This window comes from Dermacentor variabilis, chromosome 8 (assembly GCF_050947875.1).
Source record: "Dermacentor variabilis isolate Ectoservices chromosome 8, ASM5094787v1, whole genome shotgun sequence".
Taxonomy (NCBI): Eukaryota; Metazoa; Arthropoda; class Arachnida; order Ixodida; family Ixodidae; genus Dermacentor; species Dermacentor variabilis.
In genome coordinates this window covers 19,923,653-19,951,256 of record NC_134575.1, presented here as the reverse complement: position 1 = coordinate 19,951,256, position 27,604 = coordinate 19,923,653, and the positions used below count along the sequence as shown (strand labels likewise).

General features: G+C 44.4%; 1 protein-coding gene and 2 long non-coding RNA genes across 13 annotated transcripts in view; 1 reads left to right on the top strand and 2 right to left on the bottom strand.

The window, feature by feature from the left end:
• Positions 1 to 699: 699 nt before the first annotated feature.
• On the bottom strand, positions 700 to 7,281 carry LOC142589784 (uncharacterized). The gene is made up of 2 exons (XR_012829932.1): positions 4,441 to 7,281; positions 700 to 1,024 (listed from the first exon to the last, which is right to left on the bottom strand). It is a non-coding gene; the product is annotated as an uncharacterized LOC142589784 (long non-coding RNA).
• Positions 3,591 to 27,604, top strand: part of LOC142589786 (uncharacterized) — an 80,513-nt gene continuing 56,499 nt past the window's right edge. The window contains exon 1 of the long non-coding RNA XR_012829933.1: positions 3,591 to 4,229. This is a non-coding gene — a long non-coding RNA (uncharacterized LOC142589786). The remainder of the gene's footprint in view (positions 4,230 to 27,604) is intronic.
• Positions 13,148 to 27,604, bottom strand: part of LOC142589782 (uncharacterized) — a 35,581-nt gene continuing 21,124 nt past the window's right edge. For 3 of the 11 annotated variants that reach the window (XR_012829927.1, XR_012829924.1, XR_012829928.1), the window contains one exon: positions 23,506 to 23,693. Coding sequence is in view for 4 of the 11 variants with exons in the window: in XM_075701372.1 (XP_075557487.1) it covers positions 13,331 to 13,551 (221 nt within the window). In the remaining 7 variants the exon portion in view is untranslated. Of the gene's footprint in view, positions 13,552 to 16,515; positions 16,755 to 23,291; positions 23,694 to 25,109; positions 25,220 to 27,604 lie in introns of those variants that run through there. The other 8 variants (XM_075701372.1, XM_075701374.1, XM_075701373.1 and 5 more) reach the window with 6 other exon arrangements.

Genomic DNA, 27,604 nt, shown 5'->3' with positions numbered 1-27,604 from the left:
TGACGCCAACAGAGAATTTTATGCTACATGGGGTGCTAACGCTATTGCATTAAGATATGTCAGTTGTTTTCGCTTTTGCAGTGTTTTTTGCACCTAATCATAAAATGAAAACAACTTTTATTGCCTGATAGAAAGGAAGTTTCATGAACCTCATCCCTAAGTTCAATGCATTGCAACCGATAGGCATATACGTTTCAAAGGGAACTCTAGTATCTCTTCGCTATGCTAAATTTCAAGCTATAGACAACAACACTTAGTTATTTCTCATTAGGTTGCTTAGTGCTTTCGCTTTTTGTTTCTTTTCTTTCTTCCCTTTCTTTATTCTTTTATTTATATACTGAATCCACATTACTCTTCCATGAAAATACACGCGGTCGGCTGACACACGGCGCTGCAGCGTATTTCCTCACCGACGTTGAATAGCATCCCTTTCTTTTCACTTCTACAACCTCGCCGCTAACAGACCCTCAGTTGTTGCCAGCCCGCTTTACCCCCTTTCCACTTTAGAACACGCCTGCCTTATATATTGTGCCGAAGAAAGCATATGTCGGCTTGAAAAAGCAAAGTCCACTTGTCGAGACATTGGCTCCCGCTTTTCACTTGTTCTCGTTTTTCTCATTGTTTCGAATTTCAGTCTCCCGACTTCACCGTGGCAAAGTGATGTAAAGGGAAGCTTTGGTGCAGTAGGCTGTTCCAGCATGCCTTCGCAGTTTTGTTTTATTTTCTGGAGTCGAAAGTTACCAGAGGTTTATTCGCTGCAAGGTACGCGGACGCATGCAGTGAATGTTGGTATCTCGCTGCAGCTGTCACTCTCGGCGACTGGACGTGTAGAGCTTTCTGTTGTAGAGGCACCTCAAAGGACCAACGCAGTATCCCCTGTGGTCTCGATAGAATCCCCAACGGCAGAAACATCCACTCTTGCAGGCGACGTGGCATTGTTTGGGCCAACCGGTAAAAAGGTACTCGCATTTCCACTCCGCACAGCTGTTGCTACACAATCCGACTTTCTCGTTCCATCTGCAACCTGTGTATGGAAAAAAGAAGTAGGGAGAAACATGGGCTTCCTGCTCATTTTAGCAATCGTCAGCAGCTTCCTGCACATTATTCCTACTGGTTCGCATTGTAAGGAAAGTTAGAAGCTTTGAGGTATTGAGATAAGTTGAAACAGTTGCCATGGTTCTGTTATTTATTTGACCACATATTTATATTCATTACAGTGAAACGGGGCAGCCAGAGGCGTAAAATTTCCAACCTGCCACTTGAACCCCACTTATCCACTTAACCCTAGACAGATTTTTTGAAGCGTAATCTTATGATTGTATCATGGTCTCTGAAAAAGATGAAAAAATGTTGGTGCTAGTATTCATCAATTGTCCAGTTGATATTGAGGAGCACATACATTACCCGCAATGTCGATCTCATGAAAATTTATAACAGATGCATCAAAAATTGAGCTAGTCGGCGTTAATTTATTATGGATAAATAGAGCAAGGAAGTCACATACACGTGGGAAAAGAGACAGTGCTCTTTCGTGTTTCATGCTTTCCCCGTACTTCCTTCCTGGCGCTGTCAATAAAGTGTTTCTCATTCTTTGCGAACTAATAACCCGCCACGTTTTTTGATTGTTTAAGCGTTTTTTTGTACCTGTTTCCGAGATGTGTAGTCTAAGTGGGCAGTAAAAAGCGAATGCTAATATTGTATAGTACCGACGGCATGGTTTCACCGTCGTTACTTTTGTCTAACTTGTACTGACGGTAGTGTTAGTATGTTTGTACTGGTCGAGAGTTTGAGACGCTGTTGTCTTAAATAACGACAATGATGATAACGATAACCGAAACATTTATTACGATTGGGAGAAAATGTCCGGATATAGGTGGGGCCCTTCATCCCCCGCTTTAGTTCTGTACGCTGCTGCTTTGGCCCGATCAGCCAGGCGATGTTTATTGTCTTGGTGCGAGCTCAGCAGCGCGGCTTCCCAGGTGTCCGGCGAGCGGGATGCAAGAGGAGCGAGGAATGGATTGGATTTGCTGACCCACGAGACGTCGTAGACGGAGGGGTAATGTAGTAAACTGGTTGCGTACATAATAGGATAGAACTTCTGGAGGAGAGCGAGTTGTCTAGATGAGTAGGCCTTGTTAGGAACGCCCTGCAGAGATGCCGACCTGCCATACCCCCGTACCTGGCCAGGTGCAGCTACGGGGGTGGCAAGCTTCGAAGAAGCGACCGTCGAACCTTCCGAGCCTGCTGCAACAACTCGCTTCGTAAGGACTACAATGCGCGAGTCAACAGCCCTTCGACGCCGGCAGGTCTGCGGCGACGACCTGCTTTGTGAAGACAAGAATGCGCCACGTCAACATGGGGACAGCGCCGAGATGGCTAGCCGCAACCGGCGGAGCAAGTATTGTTAGTGCGTACGCCGTCACCGTCAAGGTCTGGTTGGAGCAGGGGGATTCCTGGAAGGCGATGCTGTGCGGTGTCGTCTCATGCAGCTTAGAAGTCGTCGGTCAATGGACAGACGCGGCGGACACTGACTGCAAGGTCAACTCTGGGATAGAGAAGCGCGTGCTCGGGTCAGGCACCGTGTCTGCGAGAACCCTCTCAGCTTGGTGCGGTTAGTGCAACATGTGCGGAAGTGAGTGCGTAAACCCTCCCCCTCAAAGGAGGGTCGGCTACGGTGACTTCCGACGCTCCGTTTTCTCTCCCCTAGCAATCTAGGATGCACGCAGCACAGTTACAGCGTAAGCTGGAGGAGCGGCTGCAAATGAGCTCCATTTGCGGCACCACACAGCACATAGTCTTCGCGGCGAAGTGTCTTCGCGTCATTTTCACGAGAACGATTTGAACAGCCCGCTCGGCGTCGACCGCGAGCTGCGTGTTTTCCTGGCGCTTGTCCTGCCCTCTGCACATCGGCCTGCTGAGCCCGATGTTGCGTGGTTCCAGCTGCGGGCGCAGCCCTACGATTCGCTTCAGCAGCTTGTACCTTGTAAGGAGGTGCCATAACGTGTACCGAAGAGTAAACACAGCTATACCACTGAGTGGCGCACATGTCATATCCCTTGACCCGTGGCACAGTACAATGCTGGTTATTATGATGATGATTGTGGTGATTTATTGGCGTCCTCTTTCAACCGGGATGGTGAAAAATAGTAATCTGCCCTGGTTGAGTTATAACCAGTTCCAGCTGCATGCAGCATGGAACTGCAACATATCGGAACACCTGGTGGAATATAACGGAACTCCAATGCAAAGTTTCTTCGTATCGATGCTACACGGCGTGCATGTCAAATGGCATGACATGTTTGTGATGACGATGACGATAATTTATAGGCATTGCCTTTGAAACGGCACGGTGAAAACCAGTCACCTAGCCGGCTTGAACTAATCAGGCATGCCAGACATGTTTTTCATTTCATCAATAATTATGCCCAATCTTCTTCTTCCTCAAAACTTCTCTTTCTACCTTGTACCGCTACCTATGAAGCTGCTACATGGCGTGCTACCCGGTGTAACAATATGCAACTGCCATGCAAAGGCTGCACGTATTCACGCTACACGGCGTGAATCTCACATCACAAGGCAAGTGGCATGATACGATGCTAATGATACTGATGATGATTTACTGGCCTCCCCTTTGAAATGTGGTGGTGACATAGTCACCTAGCCAGCTTGATTTAACCAGGTGCACAATGTATGCTTCTTGCGTTCTGGTGTACATCACCTTAAACTTCTTTTTCTTCCTGAAACTTTCTTCAACTGTCTCATACCGCTACCTGTGCACCTGCTACATTGCGTTGTACCTCGTGGAATAATAATCAACTGCAATGCGAAACGTGCACCTATCAACGCTACGCGGCGCCCATGTCGCATCTCATTTCTCTTCGCGAGCTAGGACGTGTTTATAGGACATTTTTTCGATGCACGCTCGCAAGCGCTGGCGTGGCTCAGTGATTGAGTAGCTGATTCCACCTAGCGGGCCCGGACCCGGTCCCCGCGTAACTGGGCATTTTTATTCTCATTCTCACCTACAGGTGCCACGGACACCGGACATCGGTGGTGGAGGCGGAGGCAGACACTATCGCCACCCGAAACGGATGTTGGAATGAGCCCATAACAGCTTAAGTTGGAAAACCAATGCCAGCTTGACGCCGTCTACAGGCACCTATCCCGTTATGCCCTTCTCACTTTCCACATACAACGGTGTGCATCACGCAAAACATGTCGATTCTAACGTAAGCATCCGTCACGTTGTTCTGTTGCTTTGCTTACATGGCACTATAACATTCCGTTTTAGTTGATATTGAGTCACAAACAACGAGAAACGTTAATCCGTGTCTCGAAATCATCGTGTGCGCAGTGCCTTCTTTAGAAGGCGGGATTGCGTACGTGTACAGTAGTGGTCTTTTTGTGGTGACATGCCTGGTTCAAAATATCGATACGTACGCTTTTGTAGTGCCTTCATCAGAGCGAGCTGTTGATCGGTAGTAGTAGCTCGCATTGCTGCTGGTTGAACTTCCTGACCTCTTACGGGCAGTACAGAACTAAAAGCGCAGAGTAGCAGGAAGCTCAGCGTAGCTACTGCACGCATCTTTCTGTAGCTCCCGCCAATGCGTTGTCGCGTTTCTTCTCTTCTCGCACCGTGTACCTCAATGCTGCTGGAACAATGTTCAATAGAAAATTGTATTCCCCCAAGCGACACGTTTTAGAACGTTTTAAAACACAATTCACGCCTACACAGCTTTACTGTTTCTATCTCGATATCGAGCGCCGCCTAACTTCTATTTGAGCAGTCACTTTTCAACAGCAACGGTGAAATTCTAATGCTCGGATTCGTTGCCAAGCAGAAGCGCCGAGTCATGACTCTGTTCAGAGGAATTGTGTAGCTTTGTACCTATATATTCTTTGAATGCTTGTGTCTACCTCCTTGTATGTTTTCGCTATGAAGCTCGAAGCGAATGAGCTACTGTGCTGTGTAGGTATTTTCTTTTTCAATGTGAAATTATTAAAGTCAGTAGAATTACGCTAGCCATAACCTACCCGGCCTCGCACTCTATTCGCGCGAATCCGCGGCGGTGGTGGAGCAGAATTGCCACTTTTGTTGCGCTCGAAGACACAAGTGTACGGGGGCATTGTCTTTGCGCATGTTGTTATAATCAACCATGGCCGCTGGATGAAAAGAAAGGTGCGGCTTGCAGTGTCGGGCGGGCTGCAATGGGAGTGAGTGTTACAGCCATGGTGGCATTTGCGGCGGCTTGGCTGCGCCGACTGGCGCTAGCTTTCGGGAACGGGACGTGTCGGGCGAGGGCATTCTAAGCGCGTTGCTGGCGCACTTTCCACGCCGATTCCAGACAACAGTCACCAACTGGTGGCAGCATGGCGGAGGACAGCGCTTCCGATGCACGCGACAGGCCGCACCTCTTTTTTAGTCCAGCTGCCGTGAATAAACTTAAAATGTTACTTCAATATGGGCAACGTTCAGTGCAATACCTGAATGAAGGCAAGAACGGTACCTGCTGTGCAATAATAACAAACGTTTTTTTTAAAGCCTGTACAATAATCTTGTTTTTCATTTTTTTCTGGTGCGAGGGTATATACAACTGTCCCTTTCAAGCTCACAACTTTCCGCAACGCCGAGCTGCCTGAAACGCTTTGTTTTACCATTTGCTTTTTCTTTTATGGCGATTAGCTTTCGTGGAATATTTCACGTACTTTCAGAGGTCCATCTGCCTACCCCTTTGTCGGTGTATGCCTCTAACCATTTTATCGCCAACATTGCTCACTGGGTGGCACACTGTCTAGTGGATAGAGCGTTGGGATGCTGTGTTGAGGGTGCCTGGTTCCAAACCAATCTTCGCACCAAAAAATTTAATTATGGGGTTTCACGTGCCAAGACGACGACCTTCTTATGGGGCATGCCGTAGTGGGTGATTCCGGAAATTTGGACCACCTGGGGTTCCTGAACGTGCAGCTAAATCTATGTGAACGGGTGTTTTCGCGTTTCACCCCCATGGAAATGCGACCACCGTCGCCGGGATAAGATCCCAACTTCAGTCGCTGGGTATGGGACATTAGCTATGCATCGTTCTTCAATAAACCTTTCTTGTGCCATCTTTGGTCACTAGTCAGGTACCACATAGCACGCGCTGCTCTCCAATGAACCTCCTTGACGCCAACTTGGATCACCGGCTGTGTGCAACTGGCTGCGCTCCGTTCTTCGACGAACCTGTTTGATCCTAACTTGTGTTACTGGACATGTGATACTCTTCAATGAACCTCTTTGAGGCGAAATTTCGTTACCGTGTACGCGCCACGGGCTATATGCCAATATTTAAAAACGCCTTTAACGCCTACTGTATTGGTAATGGTACGATTCCGATCACGACAGCCGCATTTCGACGGGTGCGATGCGAGACAATACTCCTGCACTTCAATTTTGAGGCAAGTAAAGAATTACAGACCGTAAAAATGAAATTGGAGTCCCCCATTACCCCGTGCCTTATAATTAGATTCTAGATTTGGCAGGTAAATACCCTTAATTAATATAAAGATGAACGCTTCTGCCCCGATGCGATGTGCTCTATGAAGCAATTGCAGTGCTGATCGTTTTGCAGGTTATAGAGAACGGCGCACAAAAATGTCTTAAGCAAACAAATCTTGTTGTGGGTTATGTGTATGTACCACGTAGACAAACAAATAGTGCAGGCAAGGTAACGTTTAACACCCCGTCGCCACTATCCTACTGCATTAAACTCTGAAGGTATATAATCGTTCGCCGTAAACATCACCGTCATTTATGTTAAATTGACGCAAACAACACAATGTTTCACGTAGATTCGCTAGCACAGTGCATGGGATACCCATAATTTTTAGGGCATTTTCCTAATTTGAATTAGTAGTTCTGTGTGCTGCAGTAAATGTCTTATGGGAATGGCGAACAGCCTGAGAGGAAGCATGTTGCACCTTTTGGTTGTAGCCGTTCACCTACCGCCCGTGTTATGAGAGTAATCATTCGCCCGTCTCGTGTATCATTGTGTGTGTCTTTCTTGCTTCGCGCTAAATTGATAACTAGCAATTACACATCACTTATCAAAAAATGCAATTATACATAATAACAGAGTTTTACAGGTTCTCTCTTGAATCACTCTATAACTATTTTCCGATATGCACGCATATAATCCTGACTACATAAGCTTCCTTGGTCCTATTTCTTAGTGTATTACATTCTCCACATGAGCATTATTTTACATTCTAATTATAACTGCTAAAACGCTGAAACTTTCGCTATAGTGCAATGCGCGCACGGAGACATTTTGTATAAAATGCTTATGCATCTTCTAGGACAAATATTTTGCATGTTATGAATAGTCCGCTCTAAATTATATAGTGTAACCGCAGAGTTGTATGTTTGTGGGTGTTTTAAGCACTGCCTTGGTCCGGCGTGCACACATCGCCGTGAATTCCAAGAACGCTGTCTTGAAATAGTCAGTGAAAATGGTTCAATAATGCATGAGTTTAAACCTGAACTACTGAAAAATATAACACGCAAAGTTCTACACACCAGATGACCTGAAGGATGCTCGATATCGATGAGAAAGACAGAAAAAGGAGGAAGAAAAATTTCAGTACATAAAGAAAGGTTGCACTTTCCTGTTACCACTTCTATTAGATATGTCAGCTTGTACACTTCACTAGCATGCTTAAATTCAAGGCGGTCTTAAGAGGAAGGCTCTTCCACTGGACTGCTCTGGTGCCACCAGAACATGGCGTTGCATAACCTGAAACTTACGCGGAAAATGCAAATAAATATATTTGATTTCATAGCAGTGCTTTTAACAAATACGCAGTCACAATCGGTTAAGACCTAAGGAGGAGTTACGATTGTTGACAAATATTTCGCAAAACTTACTGACTATTATAATACGTTGCGCAGTTTTAGCTGAACACGCATCAATAACGGTAACTCTTAGTTATTACAAGCAATGCAAAGTGCCTAATATCCATAAATAGAAAAAAGGACTTTAGTGGTGCAAAAGAATGAGCAACACAGCAGCAAAGTGCACGAGTTAAATATAGCATTGAGGGCCCCTTCTGTGCTTCTTTCAGACAGCGGTTAATGTCTCACAGCTGCAACATTTCCCTGCTGACAATTTTAAACCAAGATGCTGGTGCATTCAACCTCCCGGCTTGTTAGGATCTTTTATAAAAGCATTCAGTAGTCTATACACTTCCGGTTGTATATTACTCTAAAAAACTAATATACAACCTGGTGACAGTGATTGGTTAGGTCCACGGTACTGCGCATTATTTCCATGTTTTCTATGAACTCGTACAAAAAACCATCCTTCGGGAATCATGGGCGGCGTTATTGCAATTATCAGTGCATGTTATCATAGATGTGTAATCGAATATGTGTCTTATGTTTCACAGCAATTGTTATGAAGAGCTGCACCGACCGAAGTTGGCGTAAAGTATTAATGTTACTTGCAGATATATACAGATACCGAAAAGTGCATGGAGCGTCTTAGGAAACTTGATTGCATTAACCATAATAGATAAAGACTTTAACTTTTCTGCCCAAACAATCTAGCAAGGCCAAATTAACTAAACGTCCGCAAAATGAATTTGACAACACGGGAAGTGGCAGGTATCACAAATGAAGGTATCGCAACACACTAAGTGACAGGAAGCACTAGTCGGAGCACTTCAGTCGAAACATACCTTTCACGGAAAAGACCCCTCTCACTCGCCCTCCTACTCCAGAACCGGGCTACCTTATCGTCATTTCGTACTATTTCTCCGAAGAAAGGACGACGTGACTCCTCCTTGTATTCCTGTTGTTGTCCACACCTCCTAACAAAGAAGCAAACTAAAATTGCAAACTCTCAGGTTACACGTCTGCCATGCATGCCGTTGCCAGCGTGCCTATGTACCCTCAAAGCCAGGCTGTTGAAAACCCTGGATGTTGGCAGCAGTGACCACGCAATTTAGTCATGCATGCTTTTCTTGTATGTACAGTCAACAGCAAAAGTTTACGGGTGCAGTCTCCCCTTCAAATGTGAATTCCTGCACTGTTAAGGCATGACACTTAGTATTTAATGAATCACTGTGTATGTGGCGAAGGCTACTACGTGCCGGAACATCTAATTCGAGGCTGTGCGACCACGCTTCGCGAGAATTCAGCTTCTTGGCACATCCTGCGTCCCGTAAACTTTTGCGGTTGACTGTACGTACATGAAGGCGTTCCTAGGAAGTGTAGCTATGCGAAGCGTTAGTCAGTGAGTGATTTTATTTCATTTTTGTTATTTATTTACAAATACTGCTAGCTGAAATCTGAGACATAACAGGAGTGCTAAGTACATTAACAGAAAATACATTCAACAGGTCGCACGTAAAGAAACTTCCTTTACAAGACGCTAATGTGGCAATTCTCGGAGATAAGTTTCTAGGTTATACCACAGTTCAGTTGTAAATGGTAAGAAAAAGACTTGAAGGCATTTAAATAAGATGGGAAGAGAGCAAGATTCAAAGGATTGGCTCTTCGTGTTCTAAGCGCCGAAGAGCTAACAAATGTCACAGGTACATCAAAGAACACAGAAGCATGTGTAATTCTGTGCATCGCAGGTATCATTTCACAGGTATGTCTCAGAGGTATATATTTGATTTCATAGCAGTGCTTTTTAACAAATACGTAGTCACAATCGGTTAAGACCTAAGGAGGAGTTCAGATTGTTGACAAATATTTCACAAAACTGACTGACTATCATAATACGTTGCGCAGTTTTAGCTAAACACGCATCAATAACGCTAACTCTTAGTTATTACAAGCAATGGAAAGTGCCTAATATCAGGGATAATACCTCTGAAGATAGTCTCAAGTTTTATAAGTAACTTACTTAGTGGGTTCAAGCGATAGCAGGCCAGCATGCAGAGAAGGGGACAATTGCGATCATATCGATTGTGAATAAATGTACCAGCTTTGTTCTGCACAGTCTCAAGCTTTGATACGTAATATGCGCAGTGAGGTGGCCACACCGCAGATCCATATTCTAGAATGGGCTTCACAAGGGCTTTATAAGCTGCAAATCTGCATTCCTTGTCTGCTGTTTCTAATGTTCTTTACAATGTCCCAAGTCGATTTATTGCCCCAGAACAAATGAAATCGACGTATTTGGGTCACTTTAAGTTGTCAGGAAAGCTGTGCCCAAGATGCTCGAACTCGGTGACCTAAGTCAACATTTTTTTAATCCTTAGCGTATGCAAATTTCAGGAGTTGTTTTTTGTTCGAAAAAGACATAGATAGCGTTTTATTGAAGTTAATTTCCAGTTGCCAGATTCTAAACCAGTTGTAGAAAGTATTGAACGTGTTATTCAGCATCTCCTGGTCATTGACACTGGTAATGTTAGTACACGACACAATCCTCTGCATACAAACGGAATTTAGCATCAGTGTTGGTAACAATGTTCACAACACCATTAATGCAAAAAAATTATGAAGAACTGGTCCTAATACAGTGCCCTGTGGTATGCCGGAGGAAATACCGAATGAAGATGGGTGTTCTTTATTCAATTAAACAAATGGGGACCGCTGATGCAAGTAGTCTCGTATCTAGCCAAGCAATCGATCTCCGTGTATAGCTCTAAACATAGTCTCAAGTTTTATAAGTAACTTAGTGCGACATAGCTTGTCGAGCGCTTTGGGCTAGTCCGCAAAAATGGCGTGAATGTGTCCGCGAAGATTGGTGTAGTGCCAACGTCGTGAGTGAAATTAAGTAGGGGCGTAACTGCGGAAAAACCTAACCTAAAATCAGGCTGATGACGTGAAATTATGTTCTCCTTGAGGCATTGTATAATATGCTCATAAATTATGTCTTCTTGTGTTTCACAGCTGGTAAATAACAACAAAATTAGTCTGTATTTTGAGATTGTCCGCCTATTGCCAGATTTGTGTATTGTGCAATCATCCAGACGCGAGAAACAGTCTGTGCATCCATATATTTCTGAAATATATTAGTCAGACGCCGCGAACGACATTATGAGTATCTCTTTAGGAACATGTTTGGAATGCCATCTGGTCGTGCGCTTTTGCTCGTATCAATATTTGACGAGAGGCTGTGAACTCCGTTAAATTTTATCTGAAGTTTTGGAAAACATGTTGAATGACTATCACAATAAAAAGTAGGGATATTGCCGCTATCTTCCACAAAAATAGATTTAAATTAGGTACACAACGTTTCAGAGATCATGGCTGCAGCAGAGCACGATTGTCCATTAACGAGCAATAAAATTAAGTTGGACACAGGAGGAAAAACTGTTTGCCAGAATTTGGATGGGCTTGCTTTTAAGAATATCGTCCCATTGTTGTTATATTAGTAGCCTCAATCCCTCTGCATTTTACTATTAAGAATGTTTCTAAGTGATGCAAGCAGTGAGTTTTTTCGCACTTTTTGAGTGCGAGAGCTACCGCTAAAGCTTTATTCTGCGAACCAACTGTTTGACCGCTCTAGTATACCCTGGGTGCTTCGGGTATCGCTTTACACAGTTTTGGGGTACGAAATTAGCTGTGTCCTTTTTGACAATGTTTACGAAACATTTCAACTAACAAGTTGACACTTAAGGCATTTCGACGCTGCAAATAAACTTTGATGATCGAAGCAAACGGTATTTCTCACTGTACGCTTCTGTTCTTAGCTTGGAGGTTGTTTTTCGTTTTCGTACACGCGTTTTCGTAATTATTTTCGCAGGGAACTTAACACCACACAAAAGAATGTTTTCAATACCAATGCTTTACGAAGTAAAATCGCTGGTGGCTTTATAGAAATGTTTAGATTTGGCAATACGCAGTGAACTTGATACCACACAGAAGAATATTTTCAATCCCAATGCATTACAAAGTAAAATCGCTTGTGACTTTATAGAAATGTGTACATTTGGCAATACTTACTTCGATCTTAATACAGACAACAGCTCTCTACTTCTCACCAAACGAAAAAATTACCGACGATTACGTTACTTCCTAATGCGAAATTTGAGCGCAGCAAATAAGCTGTTTCACCTTTTCGATAGATTGAGGCAAAGAAATCGAGCAACACATGTATGCGCTATCACAGAATTTTTTTTTATTTTTCACACGTATTCCTTTAACGAAGACTCCACTAGGTAAGGTTCTGCTTCGGCGGCACGCACCTCTGGATTCTGACGGCGACGGCGCTGGGCCTCTGCTCTGGCAGCTCGTTTAGCAGCAGCAGCAGCAGCAGCAGACGGAGGACTTCCATCGGTCGTCTCGCTCATGGCTCAGAAAGAACTGGCAGATAATTTCGCAGTGGCGAACGGCAGCGGCAATTTCGGCTCGGGCGGTGCACATATACAGATCCGCCGCCACCGATCTGGCTCTCTGATTGCCACCGCACAGGGGTTGCATTGGAGGAGGAGCGAAGAAAGGAATTAGGTTCGAGCCGGCGCTTTGACAACCGGAGACTCGCAGGAAGAGGGGGGAGGGGGGCGGCGTGTACACCCAGCAGCAAACGATGGGGGCAGAAGCATGCGCAGCAAGCGGACAACACGATAAAGGGAGGAGGGAAGAGATAGCAGCGACTGACTGATGCCGCTGACGCCGATAGTGAGTCAACCCCAGCTGCGGAGTTGGTTTCAGGGACAACGCCGCCGATGCCGACAAAAACAATATGATAACCAGGTCTAGCCGTGGGAACGTGGTCACGTATTCGTCGACGTGCCGGGGCCTACGTGAAATAACCGGCGCGTCGGCAACTGAAGAGCACCCTATCCGCCACACAAGAACAGGGGGGGGGGACCCTTTCCTCCTCTTTCTGCATGGCGGCGACGGTGTTCTATGCAGTCACGTTATCTTGACTCTCTAGCGGCGTCAGCGGCATCCAGCGGTATCAGTCGGTCGCTGCTAGCGCTGGGGGGATGAAAGGGGGGCGGAGCTGGTTACGAGGCCGACGACGACGCGAAACCCAGGAACGGACGCCAAAGAGCTGCGCTCTAAAACTTGCTAAATGTCATTTAGTTAACGGCGCCACCCGCTCCAGGTATGGTAGAAGTACTTATTCAGTCTTCAAATAGGCATTGGCGCACCGGAACTTTCGTCGTGCTTAGCGTCCAAACGAAAAATGTTCTTGCAAACGCACACTTGCCACAAATCCTAATTATCTTTATTCAACAAATATGTAGTTCTTCTTGATATACATTGTTCTTCAGTGCAGAAGGGAACGTTGTTCATTTTCATTTCTATTTCTTCTTCCACTTTTATATCACCCCAATTGATCGCTTATCTGACGTGTATGGACGGAAGGTCTTTGCATGGTATTGAGCATTACTCGGAGGCGTAAGGCTTGTGTGTGGCGTGCTCTCTGAAGCATTTCCACCCTTTGACACATTTCTTTTTGTTATTCCTGAAGTAACCATGCTTACAGAAACATCCGTTTTGGCAGTCCAATGTGCACATAATGGGCCAGCCTTTATACAGGTACCAACACTCCCACTCGCCGCAACTGCCGCTCCGGCACTCCTGGTATTCCTCGTTCTTCCCGCATCCTGCATATAAGAGGGAGCAGAGTATGAACACCAACCCGACGAAAAAATATGTCACTTGTGTCCCAGGGCCTAAGTCAACATTTCAACAGATGTTTTCATTTGAGCCAATGCGCAAGTTCAAGAGCTTCATACACGCTGAAGTCATAGCACATACGGAAAGCCTAATTAAAGCTGGCTCTTTAGGAAATGTACGCCAGTGTATTATTCTTTTTGGCGCAAAGTTTATGATAAGTTACGGGTATTACGTGATAGAATATATATTCCAGTTTCGCCTCATGATGCTGGTTTCTCCTCGCTTTGTCAGCTACGCTTTAAATTTATGTTACAACCTTTCGCGCCCGTCTCGTCTACCTGGCAAAATTGTGATCAACCTTACGCATGCTACCTTTCATTATCAATCTGCACTAGCTAGTTGGCTGGCACTGATACGAGCCCGCAATGTAATGACGATAATGACTGAGAGAAAATATGAGCCACTAAGATAATGAAATTTACTTTCAACGTACAGTTTTGTAATATTTTACCAACTTTGTAAGACTACCACAGCTAGCTTGTCGGTACTGCTCCATGAGTGTGAAAGAGAAGCCGTCATGACGACTGCGTGAAGGAAGTTCATTTCAGTAGCCAGGCTAAACCATACATTCTCACGCGAATTATCACTTTGGCAGGAAAATTTACTTCTTGCTATTTGTGGAAATTTTGGAAGTCCTATTGGTAAAAGAACCGAAAAGATTGCTCGTGGACCCTCGTCGCGAAATTTCATGCGAAGAACGCAAATGAGAAACAGGAAAGGTTCACAGGCAACAAATTAAAATAAGAAACACTCTGGATTAGTGCATTCTAGAGGAAGTGATAAAAAATCGTCATAGATGATATCACGCATTTTTTTGCAACACACCCCTATAACAAAATAAATGACGTTAGGCAAAAATCTCAACGACTAGTTGATAAAACAATAGAGTCATCAACAAGATAAACTAGAAAATGCTTGCGGTCACGTTGACAACCAGTTTAATGACAACAGCGTTTAAAACGTATCTTTTATTGAAATAGTATATTTGCACTGACAGAAAAAATACTGGGTCCCTGCAGTGTAAAATAAAGCACAAAAAAACTGAATGACGGCCGAAATAAGACCTAAAATGAAGTAATAACGGAATATTCTTAGAACCTGGTTTCATTCATCACCTGCATCAGATACACATCTACTGCCTCAAAGATATTAACGGCAATTCGAAAGTGATTACCGTCAATTGGCATACCTGACGGCATGCGAAAGGTGACGATCTCAGCTTCATTTAGTGGGAGAAATACAGCATTAGTACTGATATTCCGAAGTTCACGAGCAAAAGGCGGCAAAATCAAACATCAGTTTGCGGCTTACCGTGTTTGATTAAGCAGCGTGCCGACTAAAATTGACGCACTAGTTGACCGGTCGCAAAATACTTTCGAATAGCTCGCGTTCTTTAAAACACGCTGTTTAATTTATGCACACGAGCTTTCTAGCATTCCTGGCCGCATCTGAATGCGGCCACTGCGCGAGAGAACTGAACAATTCACGTCGTGCTCCAAGGCCGAACGCCATAGCTACGAACTTATACCGCGATGCATGAAGTACAGTTAGTTGCAGCGAAAATTATCTTAACGAACGGTCATTTGGGCCTGTGTGTCCTGTGCGGGAGTCACGAGAAAAATCTTTAATTAACTGTAAGGCAGCGTAAAAAAGAGACTTCACTGAAACTGCACGGCATATGCCTGTACACGGAGCAAACCACTGACCGCACCTTTTACAATGCCTGAGGAATCAAATAGTGCATTCGGGAAGTGAACAACTCACAAAATTCAGATTATAAATGCAACCAGTTTCCCTGCCAGACCTTGTCTTTTTCGCCAGTTTTCACAGACGTATCTAAATCATATCCAGAAAATATCCTGAACTGCAACTTCTATTGAAAAATATAATGCCTCGGTTCAAAATATAGTGCCTTGGTTCAAAATTCGCTAGAATAATTGAACCTGCATGACAACTGTTATGTTTTTATTTCGTGTGCATGGACCCATACTAGCAGAGTGCTAAGGATCCAAGTGCGTGCCGTTTGAAGCAAACGAGTAACACCGCTGGACAACGAGACGTGAATGAGACAGACGAAGTTAATTTCTATTAATCTCACTGGTTTTCCCCATACCTCTGCTAGTAAAACTGAAATTCGAAATTCAAAAGTCTGCCGAGCTTCATCTCTGCAGTGATAGTAGAAGAAGAGGGAGGGGGTGCGTCCTACCTGTGTATTTATGTGATCAGTCGTACTCCTATTACTTTCACACTTACGAAAATCTATTGAGAACAACACTTGTACCTGTAATCAGTGCAGCTGATATTCTTGAATCACACAGAAGTACAACAAGCAGGCAATCGACATTTGAACTTAATCTCTTGCGGCCATCTTCTGGATTTGAAAAAGCTGGTAGAAGATAAAAGTACTGACAAGAACCAGACCGAGACGAGGAACAGCTGACGGACACATACGCAGGCACTTTCCAGCATCCATCAATCACGAAAGTAAATTTTCGCCTCTTTGATAACGCATATTCAGGAAAGTTCAAGCGCTACAGATGTTGCTACCGTGGGAAGCTTGCTTCACCTGTGTTTTTACTAGCGCTTGAAAAACGTTCAGCCAATCATTCGGGCAAAAGTGATAAAATAGGCCCCTGGACACCAAGAAAACGCCACAGCGTCTTACAATCTTTGCGAGGTCATAGCGGAAATAGCTATATCTGCCAGAAAAGGTAAGTTAGGCATGCAGGATAAACGCCGAAATCACCCAAACTAAGCTGCTTTGAAGCACTCTTCGCAATTCCTCAAAAATCAGCCGTCGCTTAGCGTTTTACAATATTTGTCATGTAGGCCCCCTACTATGCAATTAACTCCTGCCCAATATATTTCGGAACGATATATGTGGTACATACGCATCCGTACGGTACGATTCCCGAGCAACGAAGGAAATGCATAAGCAGCCGTCAATCCCTCTTGCCCTTTCATAGGTAGAATTGAAGCACATGTGATCAGCACAAGCAGAGAGTCCAGGATAGACATGGCTGCCATCTTGAAATTTGCTGGTACACCTGGCCAAGTCAGGTATTTTATATCTAACCATGACGATGCTAAATAGTGACACGCTGTTTTCGAATATTTTGTTCTTTGCAGTACGCACATGTTAAATCGAAGGGAAGGGCTTTTCATTTTCATTTACTAGTCTTCTCTGTAGCAGCAACCAGCGAAGAGGCGCCAGCGCTAACTGACACACGCGAGTTTTATTTTCAGGCGTTAGCCTGACTAGCATTGAGTGCCGCACAATGGAGGGCAGACAGCGCAGCGCAGCGCCACAAAACAATAGTCAATAATGACGTGATGAAACATAACGGCTGGAGAGTGTCTTGTATTTGGCTCTTTCGTATATGACATATAGTGACGGCAATATAGACGGGTGGTATTCATACTCCTACATAAAAAAACAAGACTTTGAAACCCCGAACAAATATTACACAACGAGATCTTGGCTGCATAATAACACGAACTTGATTTTATCTCAACCTACTGTGCGTAAATAAAATGGCATCACACTCGATGTCAGCACAGCGCCAGAAATAGGCAATAATGACATCAGCAAACTGAATTGCTGGATAATATCTTGCATTTTGCTGTTTATTATTCACGCTGATGCATTGTGACGCCAAACAAAACTGACAGTATTCTCCGTCCTACTTGTAAAAACAAGACTTCGGAATGAAAAATAAATAATACACAACGACCGCTTGGTTGCACGATAACAGGAACTTGTTTTTAGCTCAAGCTACGGCGCGTGAATACAATACCGTCATACTCAATATCAGTGCAGTGCACACTAAGCAAAAATGATCCGCGATGGGAGTAAATGGCATGTCCTCTAGCGCATTCCCAGATGGGTGGTTAATATACTCTGGTTAGGCAGAGTAAACATTTTACTCCGCAGCTGAATGTAGGTTTTTTATGTACTTATTGGAGTATACGTTACATCCATTGGGGAGTTTTTGCAGGAAGATGTGTGAGTATATATTTACCTCCATCGAGGAGCTTTTGCAGGAAGCTGTGGGAGTATATGTTTACATCCATCGAGGAGCTTTTGTAGGTAACAGTGGGATTATGTGTTTGCATCGATTGAGGAGCATCTGAAGGGAACTATGGCAATACATTTTTACATTCGAGGGAGTTTTTTCAGGGTACCATAGGAGTATTTCTTTACATTGATCACGGCGGTTTTACAGGAAGGTATGGGAGTTCATATGACTCGGCTAGCTTGCCGATTTAAGAATTTTCAATATTGAGTTTCCACACTCAGAAATACACAATATGTGTGCATCGTTCCTCAATAAACCTTTATTTTGCCACCTTGGGTCACTATTTAGGTACCACATGGTATGGGCTGCCCCCCAAAGAACCTCCCTGACGCCAAGTTGGGTCATTGGCTATGTGCAACTGGCTGCGCTCCGTTATTCAATGAACCTCTTTGATCCTAACTTGTGTTACTGGACATCTGGTGCTCTTCAATGAACCTCATTGAGGCGATATTTTGTCACCATGTATGTGCCACAGGGTATATGTCAATATTTCAAAACGCTTCTCACGCCTACTATAATGGTAGCGTGTACGATTCCGAGCATGGCAGCCGCATTTCGACGGTTGGGAAACAAGAAAATACTCCTGCACTTCAAGTTGGAGGCAAGTAAAGAATTAGAGGCCATAAAAATGAAACTGGAGTCCCCCATTACCGCGTGTCTCATAATTAGATTGTAGATTTGGCACGTAAAGCCCCATAATTAAAATAAAGTTTAACGCTTATGCCCTGATACGATGCGCCCTATATATTAGGCAATGACGGTGCTGATCGTTTTGCAGGTTATGGAGAATGTCGCAACACAATCACTGAAGCAAACAAATCTTGGTGTGGGTTATGTGTATGTACCATGTAGACAAACAAGTGGTGCAGGAAGGTAGCGTTTAATACCAACTCGCTGCTCTCGTACTGCATTAAACGCTGAATTTATTTATTCGTTGGCAGTAAACATCGCAGTCATTTATGGTCAATTGATGCAAACAACACACAATATTTGGCGCAGATGTGCTAGCACAGTGCATGGGATACCCATAATTTTTAGGGCATTTTCCTGATATGATTTTGTAGTTATGTGCGCCACAGTAAATGCCTTATGGGAATAGCGAACAGCCTGAAAAAAAGCATGTTGCACCTTTTGCTTGTAACCATACACCTGTAGCTGTAGAGTCGCTATAGATATGTTTCAGTATGTAAAAATACTGAAAGATATCTGAAGCGGCTCCACAACCACCGTAGTCCTCCATAAAGAAAGCAACAAAATCGCAATAAAGAAGGCTATCAGGCAGGGAAATATGATTTCGCCAATGCTATTCACAGCGTGTTTAAAGGAGGTAGTCAGAGACCTGGATTGGGAAGAATTGGGGATAAGTGTTAACGGAGAATGTCACAGTAACTTGGGATTCGCTGATGATATTGCCTTGCTTAGTAACTCAGGGGACCAATTGCAATGCATACTCACTGACCTGCATAGGCGAAGCAGGAGGGTGGGTCTAAAAATTAATCTGCAGAAAACTGAAGTAACGTTTAACAGTCTCGTAAGAGAACAGCAGTTTACGATAGATAGCGAGGCACTGGAATTGGTAAGGGAATACATCTACTTAGGGCAGGTAGTGACTGCGAATCCGGACCATGAGTCTGAAATAATTAGAAGAATAAGAATGGTCTGGGGTGCGTTTAGCAGACATTCTCAGTTCATAAACAGCAGGTCGCCATTATCCCTCAAAAGAAAAGTATATAGCAGCTATGTGTTACCAGTACTCATCTACGGAGCAGAAACCTGGAGGCTTACGAAAAAGGTTCTACTTAAATTGAGGACGACGCAACGGAAAAAAAGAATGATGGGTGTAACGTTAAGGGATAAGAAAAGAGCAGATTGGGTGATGGAACAAACGTGAGTTAGTGACATCTTAGCTGAAATCAAGAAAAAGAAATGGGCATGGGGAGGACATGTAATGAGGAGGGAGGATAACCGATGGTCATTAAGGGTTACGGACTGGATTCCAAGAGAAGGGAAGCGTAGTAGGGGCCGGCAGAAAGTTAGGTGGGTGGATGAGATTAGGAAGTTTGCAGCGACAATATGGCCACAATTAGCACATGACCGGAATAGTTGTAGAAGTATTGGGGAGGCCTTTGCTCTGCAGTGGGCGTAGCTAGGTTGATGATTATGATGATGATGATGATGACGACGACGACGACGATGACGACGACGACGACGACGACGACGACGATGATGATGATGATGATGATGATGATGATGATGATGATGATACACCTACCGTCCTTGTGATGAGAATAAAGATTCGCTCGTCTAGTGTGTGATTGTATGTGTGTTCCTTGCTTCGCATTGTATTGATAACTAGCAATTACACATCAGTTATCCAAAAATGCAATTCTACGTATTAACAGAGTTTCTACAGGTTCTCTCTTGAATCACTCTATAACTATTTTCCGATATGCAAACATAATCTTCCTTGGTCTATTTTCATACTGTATTGCATTCTCCACATGAGCATTCTTTCACATTCAAATTATAACTACTACAACGTTGAAAATTTCGCTATAGCGCAACGACTGATTAAATTGTTTAACAAGGTAAAGCAAAGTACACCGAAGCTGCCCTGTAATCGCTGTTTCATTGTACTTATTCAGGTGCTATAAGTAAATTGAGGATATGGATTAAGCTTATTGGATATGGATATGGGTGTAGCGTCTTATGCGCGCACACACGCATTTTGTATAAATGCTTATGCATCTTTTCGGACAAGTATTTTGCAGTATATGAATAATCCGCTCTAAATTTTATCGTGCAACACAATGACCGCAGAGTTGTATGTTTGCGGGTGTTTTCCGCACCGCCTTGTTCCGGCGTACAGCCATCGTCGTGAAGCCGAAGAACGCTGTCTTGAATTATTGAGTGAAAATTGTTCAATAGTTAATCAGTTCAAAGCTGAACTACATAAAAACAAAACAAAGTTTGGCGCCAGACGACCTAAAGGATGCTCCATATCGATGTGAAAGACAGAAAAACAGTGAAGAAAAAAAATTTCAGTATGTAAAAAAAGGTTGCACTTTCCTGTTACCGCTTCTATTACATGTGTCAGCTTGTATGCTTAATTAGTATGCATAAAATCAAGGCGGTCTTAAAAGGAAGGTTTTCCACTGGGCTGCTCTGGTGCCACGAGAACATGGCGTTGCAAAAGCTGAAACTCGGAAGGGAACAATATTCAAGGAATTGGCTCTTCGTGTTCTAAGCGCCGAAAAGCTAACAAATGTCACAGGTACATCGATAAAAGAATAAGCATGTGTAATTCTGTGCATCGATGGTATCCTTTCGCAGGCACGTCTTTCTGCCAGCGGCTCAAGCGATAGCAGGCCAGCATTCAGAGAAGGGGAGAAATTGCGATCGCATCGACTGTGAATAAATCTAAATGCTTTCTTCTGCACAGCCTCAAGCTTTGATGCGCAATGTGCGCAGTGAGGTGGCCAGACAACAGATCCATATTCTAGAGTGGGCTTCACTAGGTCTTTATAAACTGTTAGTTTGTATTCCTCACTTGCTGTTTCTAGCATCCTTTACAAATGCCACAGACGCCTTATTGCCCCAGAATAAATGAAATCGACGTGTTTGGATCACTTTGTGTTGGCAGAAAAAGTGAGCCCAACATACTTGAACTCGGTGATTTAGGTCAAAATTTTCTCATAATTCGCGTATACGAAATTCAGGAGTTACTTTCTGTTCAAAAAATACATAGGTTGTGTTTTATGGAATTTAATTTCGACTTGCAAGGTCTTACTCCAGTTTTGGAAAGTATTCAACGTGTTATTCATTAACTCCTGGTCATTGACACTGGTAGTGTTAGTACCAGATACAATCCTCTCCATACAAAAGGAAGTTAGCATCAGTGATAGTAGCAACGTTCACTAAATCATTAATGCAAATAATAATGAAGAACTGGACCTAATAGAGTGTCCTGTGGGATCCTGGAGGAAATACCGAATGGAGATGAGTGCCCATTATTGAATTAAACAAAGGTGGCCGCAGATGCAAGTAGTCTCTTATCCAACCAAGCAATTGATGTCCGTGTGTAAATGTTAAAATAGACTCAGGTTTAATAAGTATCTCAGTAGGACATAGCTTGTCGAGCGCTTTCGACTAGTCCACAAAAATAGCCGGAATGTGTCCTCGAAGATTAAGTGTAGTGCCAGCGTAGTGAATGAACTTATTTAGTGGCGTAACCGCGGAAAAACTGGACCTAAAATCATGCTGATGATGTGAAATTATGTTGTTATCATTGAGGTATTGCATAATGTGGTTATACATTATGTCTTCTTGTGTTTTAAAGCTGGTAAATAACAAAAAATGTCTATATTTGTCAATTGTTTGCCTATCGCCAGATTTGTGTATTGTTCAACCTTACAGACAGGAGAAACAGTTTGTGCATGCATTAACTTCTGAAATATAATGGTCAGATGCCGCGAACGACATTACGAGCATCTCGTTAGGAACGTGTTGTTAATGCCATCTGGTACTGCGCTTTTGCTGGTGTCAGTATTTGACAAGAGGCTCTGAACTCCATTGAAGGTTATCTGAAGATATGGAAAACATGCTGAAGGACTATCACAACAAAAAGTAGGGATATTGCCGCCATCTTCAAGAAAAGCAGATTTAAATTCAGTATTCAACGCTTCAGAGATCGTGGGAGCAATACAGCATGATTGTCCATTAAGGACCATAAAAGTTGAGTTGGACACAGGAGGAAAAACTTTTTGCCAGAATTTGGATGTGCTTTCTTTTAGGAATATCGTCAGATTTTTGTTATAGTAATAGCCTCTAGCCCTTTGAATTTGACTCTTAAGAATGTTTGTAAGTGACGCAAGCAGTGAGTTTTGTCGGACTTTTTCAGTGCGAGAGCTACGGGAAAAGCCCTTTATTCGGCGAATCAACTGTTTGACCGCTCTAGTATACCATGAGTGCTTCGGGTATCGCTTTACACCCTTTTATGGTACTAACTTATCTGTGCTCGTTTTGACAATGCTACGAAAAATTTCAACTAACAAGTCGACACTTAAGTCAGTCTGATGCTTGAAATAATTTTTGATGATCGAAGGAAACGGTATTTCTCACTGTGCACTTCTATTCTGAGCTTGGAGGTTCAGTATTTTTCCTTTTCGTACACGCGTTTTTGTAGTTATTTTCGCAGTGAACTTAAAACCACACAAAAGAATATTTTCCATACCAATACTTTACAAAGGAAAATCACTGGTGGCTTTATAGGAATGTTTACATTTGGCAATACGCAGTGAACATGAAACCACACAGAAGGACATTTTCAATTCCAATGCATCACAAACTAAAATCGCTGGTGGCTTTATAGAAATGTTTACATTTGGTGATACTCACTTTGATCTTAGTACAGACAACGGCTCTCTACTTCGCACCAAGAGAAAAACTTGACAAATGTCCTTTAGTTAATGGCACCACCCGCTTCAGCTAGGGCAGAAGTACTTATCCAGTCTTCAAATAGGAATTGGCGTACCGGAGCCTTCAAGGTGATGAGTGTCCAAACGGTAAATTTACTTGCAAACGCACACTTGCCACAAAGCCTAATTATCTTTATTCAACAAATATGTAGTATACATCGTTCTTGAGTGAAGGATGCAATATTGCTCATTTTAATTTCTATTTCTTCCTCCATTTTGAAATCACCTCAATCGATCGCTTCCCTGACGTGCATGGCTTCGGACGGGATGTCTTTGCATGGTGTATTTAGCATCACTCGGAGAGGAAAGGCTTGTACATGGTGTATTCTTTGAAGCATTTCCACCCTTTGACACACTTGTTTTTGCTATTCCTGAAGTAACCATGCTTACAGAAACATCCGGTTTGGCAGTCATACGTGCATCCGATGGGCCAGCCTGTATACAAGAACGAGCATTTCCATTCGCCGCAACTGCCGCTCTGGCACTCCTTGTATTCCTGGTGCTTCCCGCATCCTGCATATAAGAAGGACTAGAGCATGAACACAGACACGTAGCACAAATATGTCACCTGTGTTCCAGGGCCTACGTCAATTTTTGAACGGTTGTTTTCATTTGAGCCAATGCCAAAGTTCAGGAACTTCATACACGCTGAAATCATAATGCATACGGAAAACTTAATTAAGGCTGGCTCTTTAGGAAATGCACTCCAGAGCATTATTCGTTTTGGCACAATGGCAGGATAAATTACGGGTATTACGTGATAGTATATACTTATCCCAGTTTCGCTTCCCCCGCAGGGGCGTCTGCGCAAGCAGGCGTTTGGTGCGTTGCGACACCACGGACCCGAGCACACGAGGGTTGGACCCTCCCGCGTGTAGTCGTGCGCGGCTTAGCCGTGTCTGGGGAAAAGGGGATCCTGGGGGTTGAGCCGATGCTGGGTGCTCGGACCTTTAAGGCCCCCCGGCGGAGGCAACACACCTCTTCGGCCTCGGCTTCACATAGACGGCACCTCCAGACTGACCCACCTGGAGGAAATCGGCAGTCGCCTTTTCCTGTCTTTCTCTTCCTACAACCTTCGTCTTTCCCTTACTTTCCACCTTTCCTGTCTCCTTCTCTCTTCTATTTACTTCCTTCTTCTTGGCGGCAAGGGTTAACCCTGTGTGGCTATCCAACCTTGGGTACACCATATTTGGTTATAGTGGCGGCGTACGACTGGCGTCGTGCAGACTTGCGTGCAAGCTCTGCCGCGTCCCCCCGTTGGGCTCCGTGGTGGGCGGTCGGCGCTGTTGCCGAATTTTTATATATTTCATGGAAACTTCTTTCCCCAAACTTCCTGATCGCCCTCAGAAACGAGGGCGCACCGAAGATATCTTTCAATTTTTCGGACGACAAGTCCACAACTTTCCCCGATTCCACGTGATTCATTCAGAAAAACCAGACAAACTAGTGCGGTCCATTTCACCGTTCCTTGTTTCCAAGACTTTGACCGAAGTTTTCGGTACAGGATATAAGGTGTCCAGAATGGCAAGTGGTGATCTCCTTTTGGAGCTCCAAGATCAGAAACAGTATGAGAAGCTGCCGAAACTTGTGTCATTTGGAGAGACCCAAGTAACAGTAACCCCGCACCGTACCATGAACACAAGCCGCGGTGTTGTCTCGGACGATGACTTGCTGGAGCTCACTGAGGATGAACTCTTGGAGGGCTTCAGTGACCAGAATGTAATCAATGTTAAAAGAATTAAGATCAGGCGTGACAGTAAAGAAATCAAGACCAAACACCTTATATTGACTTTCGGCTCAAGTATTCTGCCCGAGTCTGTAGAGGCCGGGTACATCAAGCTCCGTGTTAGGCCATATGTGCCAAATCCCCTTAGATGTTTCAAATGCCAACGCTTCGGCCACAGTTCGCAGAGCTGCCGAGGCCGTGAAACCTGTGCGAAGTGCAGTGCCCACGAACATAATTCTGAAGCTTGCAAGAACACTCTCCACTGCGTAAACTGTGAAGGCGAGCACGCCGCGTACTCGCGGTCGTGCCCGTCCTGGAAAAAAGAGAAAGACATAGTCACAATCAAAGTTAAAGAAAACATATCGTACAAAGAGGCACGCAGGCGGGTTGCATACCTGCCAAAGAAAAGCTTTGCCGAAGTGGCGCGTCAGGGGGCAGCGTCGCAACGGCCTCCGGCGGCTGTCCGACCCACAGGCAGTGAGTCGGCAGCTACGCCATCTGCCCCCGCGGCGGTTGCAGCTAGCGCTGCTCCGTCAAATGAGGGGTCATCGACCCCGAAGGTTGGCGCAGGCGAGGCTACCCCGGCCTCCCCAGCCCCTTCCTGCGCTGGCAACAGCCGGCGCAGCCAAATCCCTCAGGGAGCCCCATCGACCTCTGGGCTGGTGGGCGCAGGGGTCTTGCCCTCCAAGGCGGGACCCTCTCTAGTAACTTCTCGCTCGCAAGAGCACGTGTCCGGCGCCTCACACGAGGCAATGGACACTACACCTACCCTCAAGGCGCACGAAGCGCCTAAGGAGCGGCGAGGCTCCGTCGAACGCTTCAGAAAGAGCAAAACCCCGATTACAGGGCCTCGAAAGGGCTCTGTAATCTAAGGCATCACTTCCGTTTCCGTACACACAGCACTAATTTACATTAAATATGGATACACAAATCATACAATGGAACGTGAGAGGTCTCCTTAGAAACCTTGATGATGTACAAGAACTGATCCACCAACACAATCCAAAAGTGCTGTGTTTACAGGAAACACACTTAAAACCACAACACACAAACTTTCTACGACCGTATGTCACGTTTCGGAAAGATCGCGATGATGCTATCGCATCATCGGGCGGTGTTGCCATTTCTATCCATAAGAGCATTGCATGTAAACTTCTACAGCTACAAACGCCTCTCGAAGCAGTGGCGGTTCGAGCTGTATTCCTAAACAAACTCATCACCATTAGCTCTCTTTACATACCCCCACATTACAAATTAACGAAGCATGAATTCCAATCCTTTATTGATCAATTGCCAGAACCTTACGCTCTACTTGGCGATCTCAATGCGCACAGCTCCCTGTGGGGCGACTCTCGTATAGATGCGCGAGGTCGACTTGTTGAACAGTTCCTTTTTTCCTCTGGTGCGTGCCTTCTGAATAAGAAGAAACCCACATATTACTGTCTTGCAAACAATACCTTTTCTTCAATTGATCTGAGCATAGTTTCTCCGTCCATACTGCCTGAACTAGAATGGGAAGTTACGAATGATCCTTACGGAAGCGACCACTTTCCGGTACTACTAAGAACACTTAAAGAAAACGAATATCTACCACAGGCTCCTAGGTGGAAGATTGACACAGCAGAGTGGGATAAATTCCGAAACTTAACTAGCATATCATGGGATGACATGTCCTCGTTAGGAATTGATGCTGCCGTGGAATATTTTACAGCCTTCATAATAGATGCCGCAACTAAATGTATATCACAAGTAAATGGCTTGGCATGCAAACGGCGTGTCCCGTGGTGGAACGAGGACTGTAGGATCGCTCGTAAGAAACAGAACAAAGCGTGGGGGTTGCTCCGCGCCTCTCCCACTGCGGAGAATTTGTCTAACTTTAAGAAAGTGAAATCGCAAGGCAGGCGAACACGTCGACAGGCTAGAAGAGAGAGTTGGCAGAAGTTTTTATCCGGTATCAATTCGTACACAGATGAGGCCAAAGTTTGGAACAGGGTTAATAGGATAAAAGGGCGACAAACATATTCCCTTCCTTTGGTAAACACACAAGGTCAAACATTGAAAGATCAGGCAGACTCGCTTGGGGAACACTTTGAGAGCGTGTCGAGTTCAAACCATTATTCGCAATCCTTTTTGAAATACAAACAAATAGAAGAATGTAAGCCAATAATACGAAAATCCAGACAGAATGAACCCTATAACCGGCCTTTCAATATTGCTGAGTTGACAGCTGCCTTGAACACATGCAAAAGCGCTGCACCGGGACCTGATAGAGTCATGTATGACATGATCATAAATTTACATACTGACACCAAACTTACACTACTCACACTTTTCAACGCTATTTGGGCTGCGGGATACCTCCCATCCACATGGAAAGAAGCGATTGTGGTTCCTGTTCTTAAACAGGGCAAGGACCCTTCCTTGGCGGCAAGTTACCGTCCGATAGCCCTTACAAACTGTATTTGTAAGCATTTTGAAAAAATGGTTAACCGCAGACTTGTACATTTCCTTGAACTCAGCAATATGCTCGATCCCCTTCAGTGCGGCTTTAGACAAGGGCGGTCCACAACCGATCACCTTGTGCGCATTGAGGGAAACATTCGCGACGCCTTTCTACATAACCAATATTTCCTATCCGTATTCCTCGATATGGAGAAGGCGTACGACACCGCGTGGCGTTATGGAATCTTGAGAGACT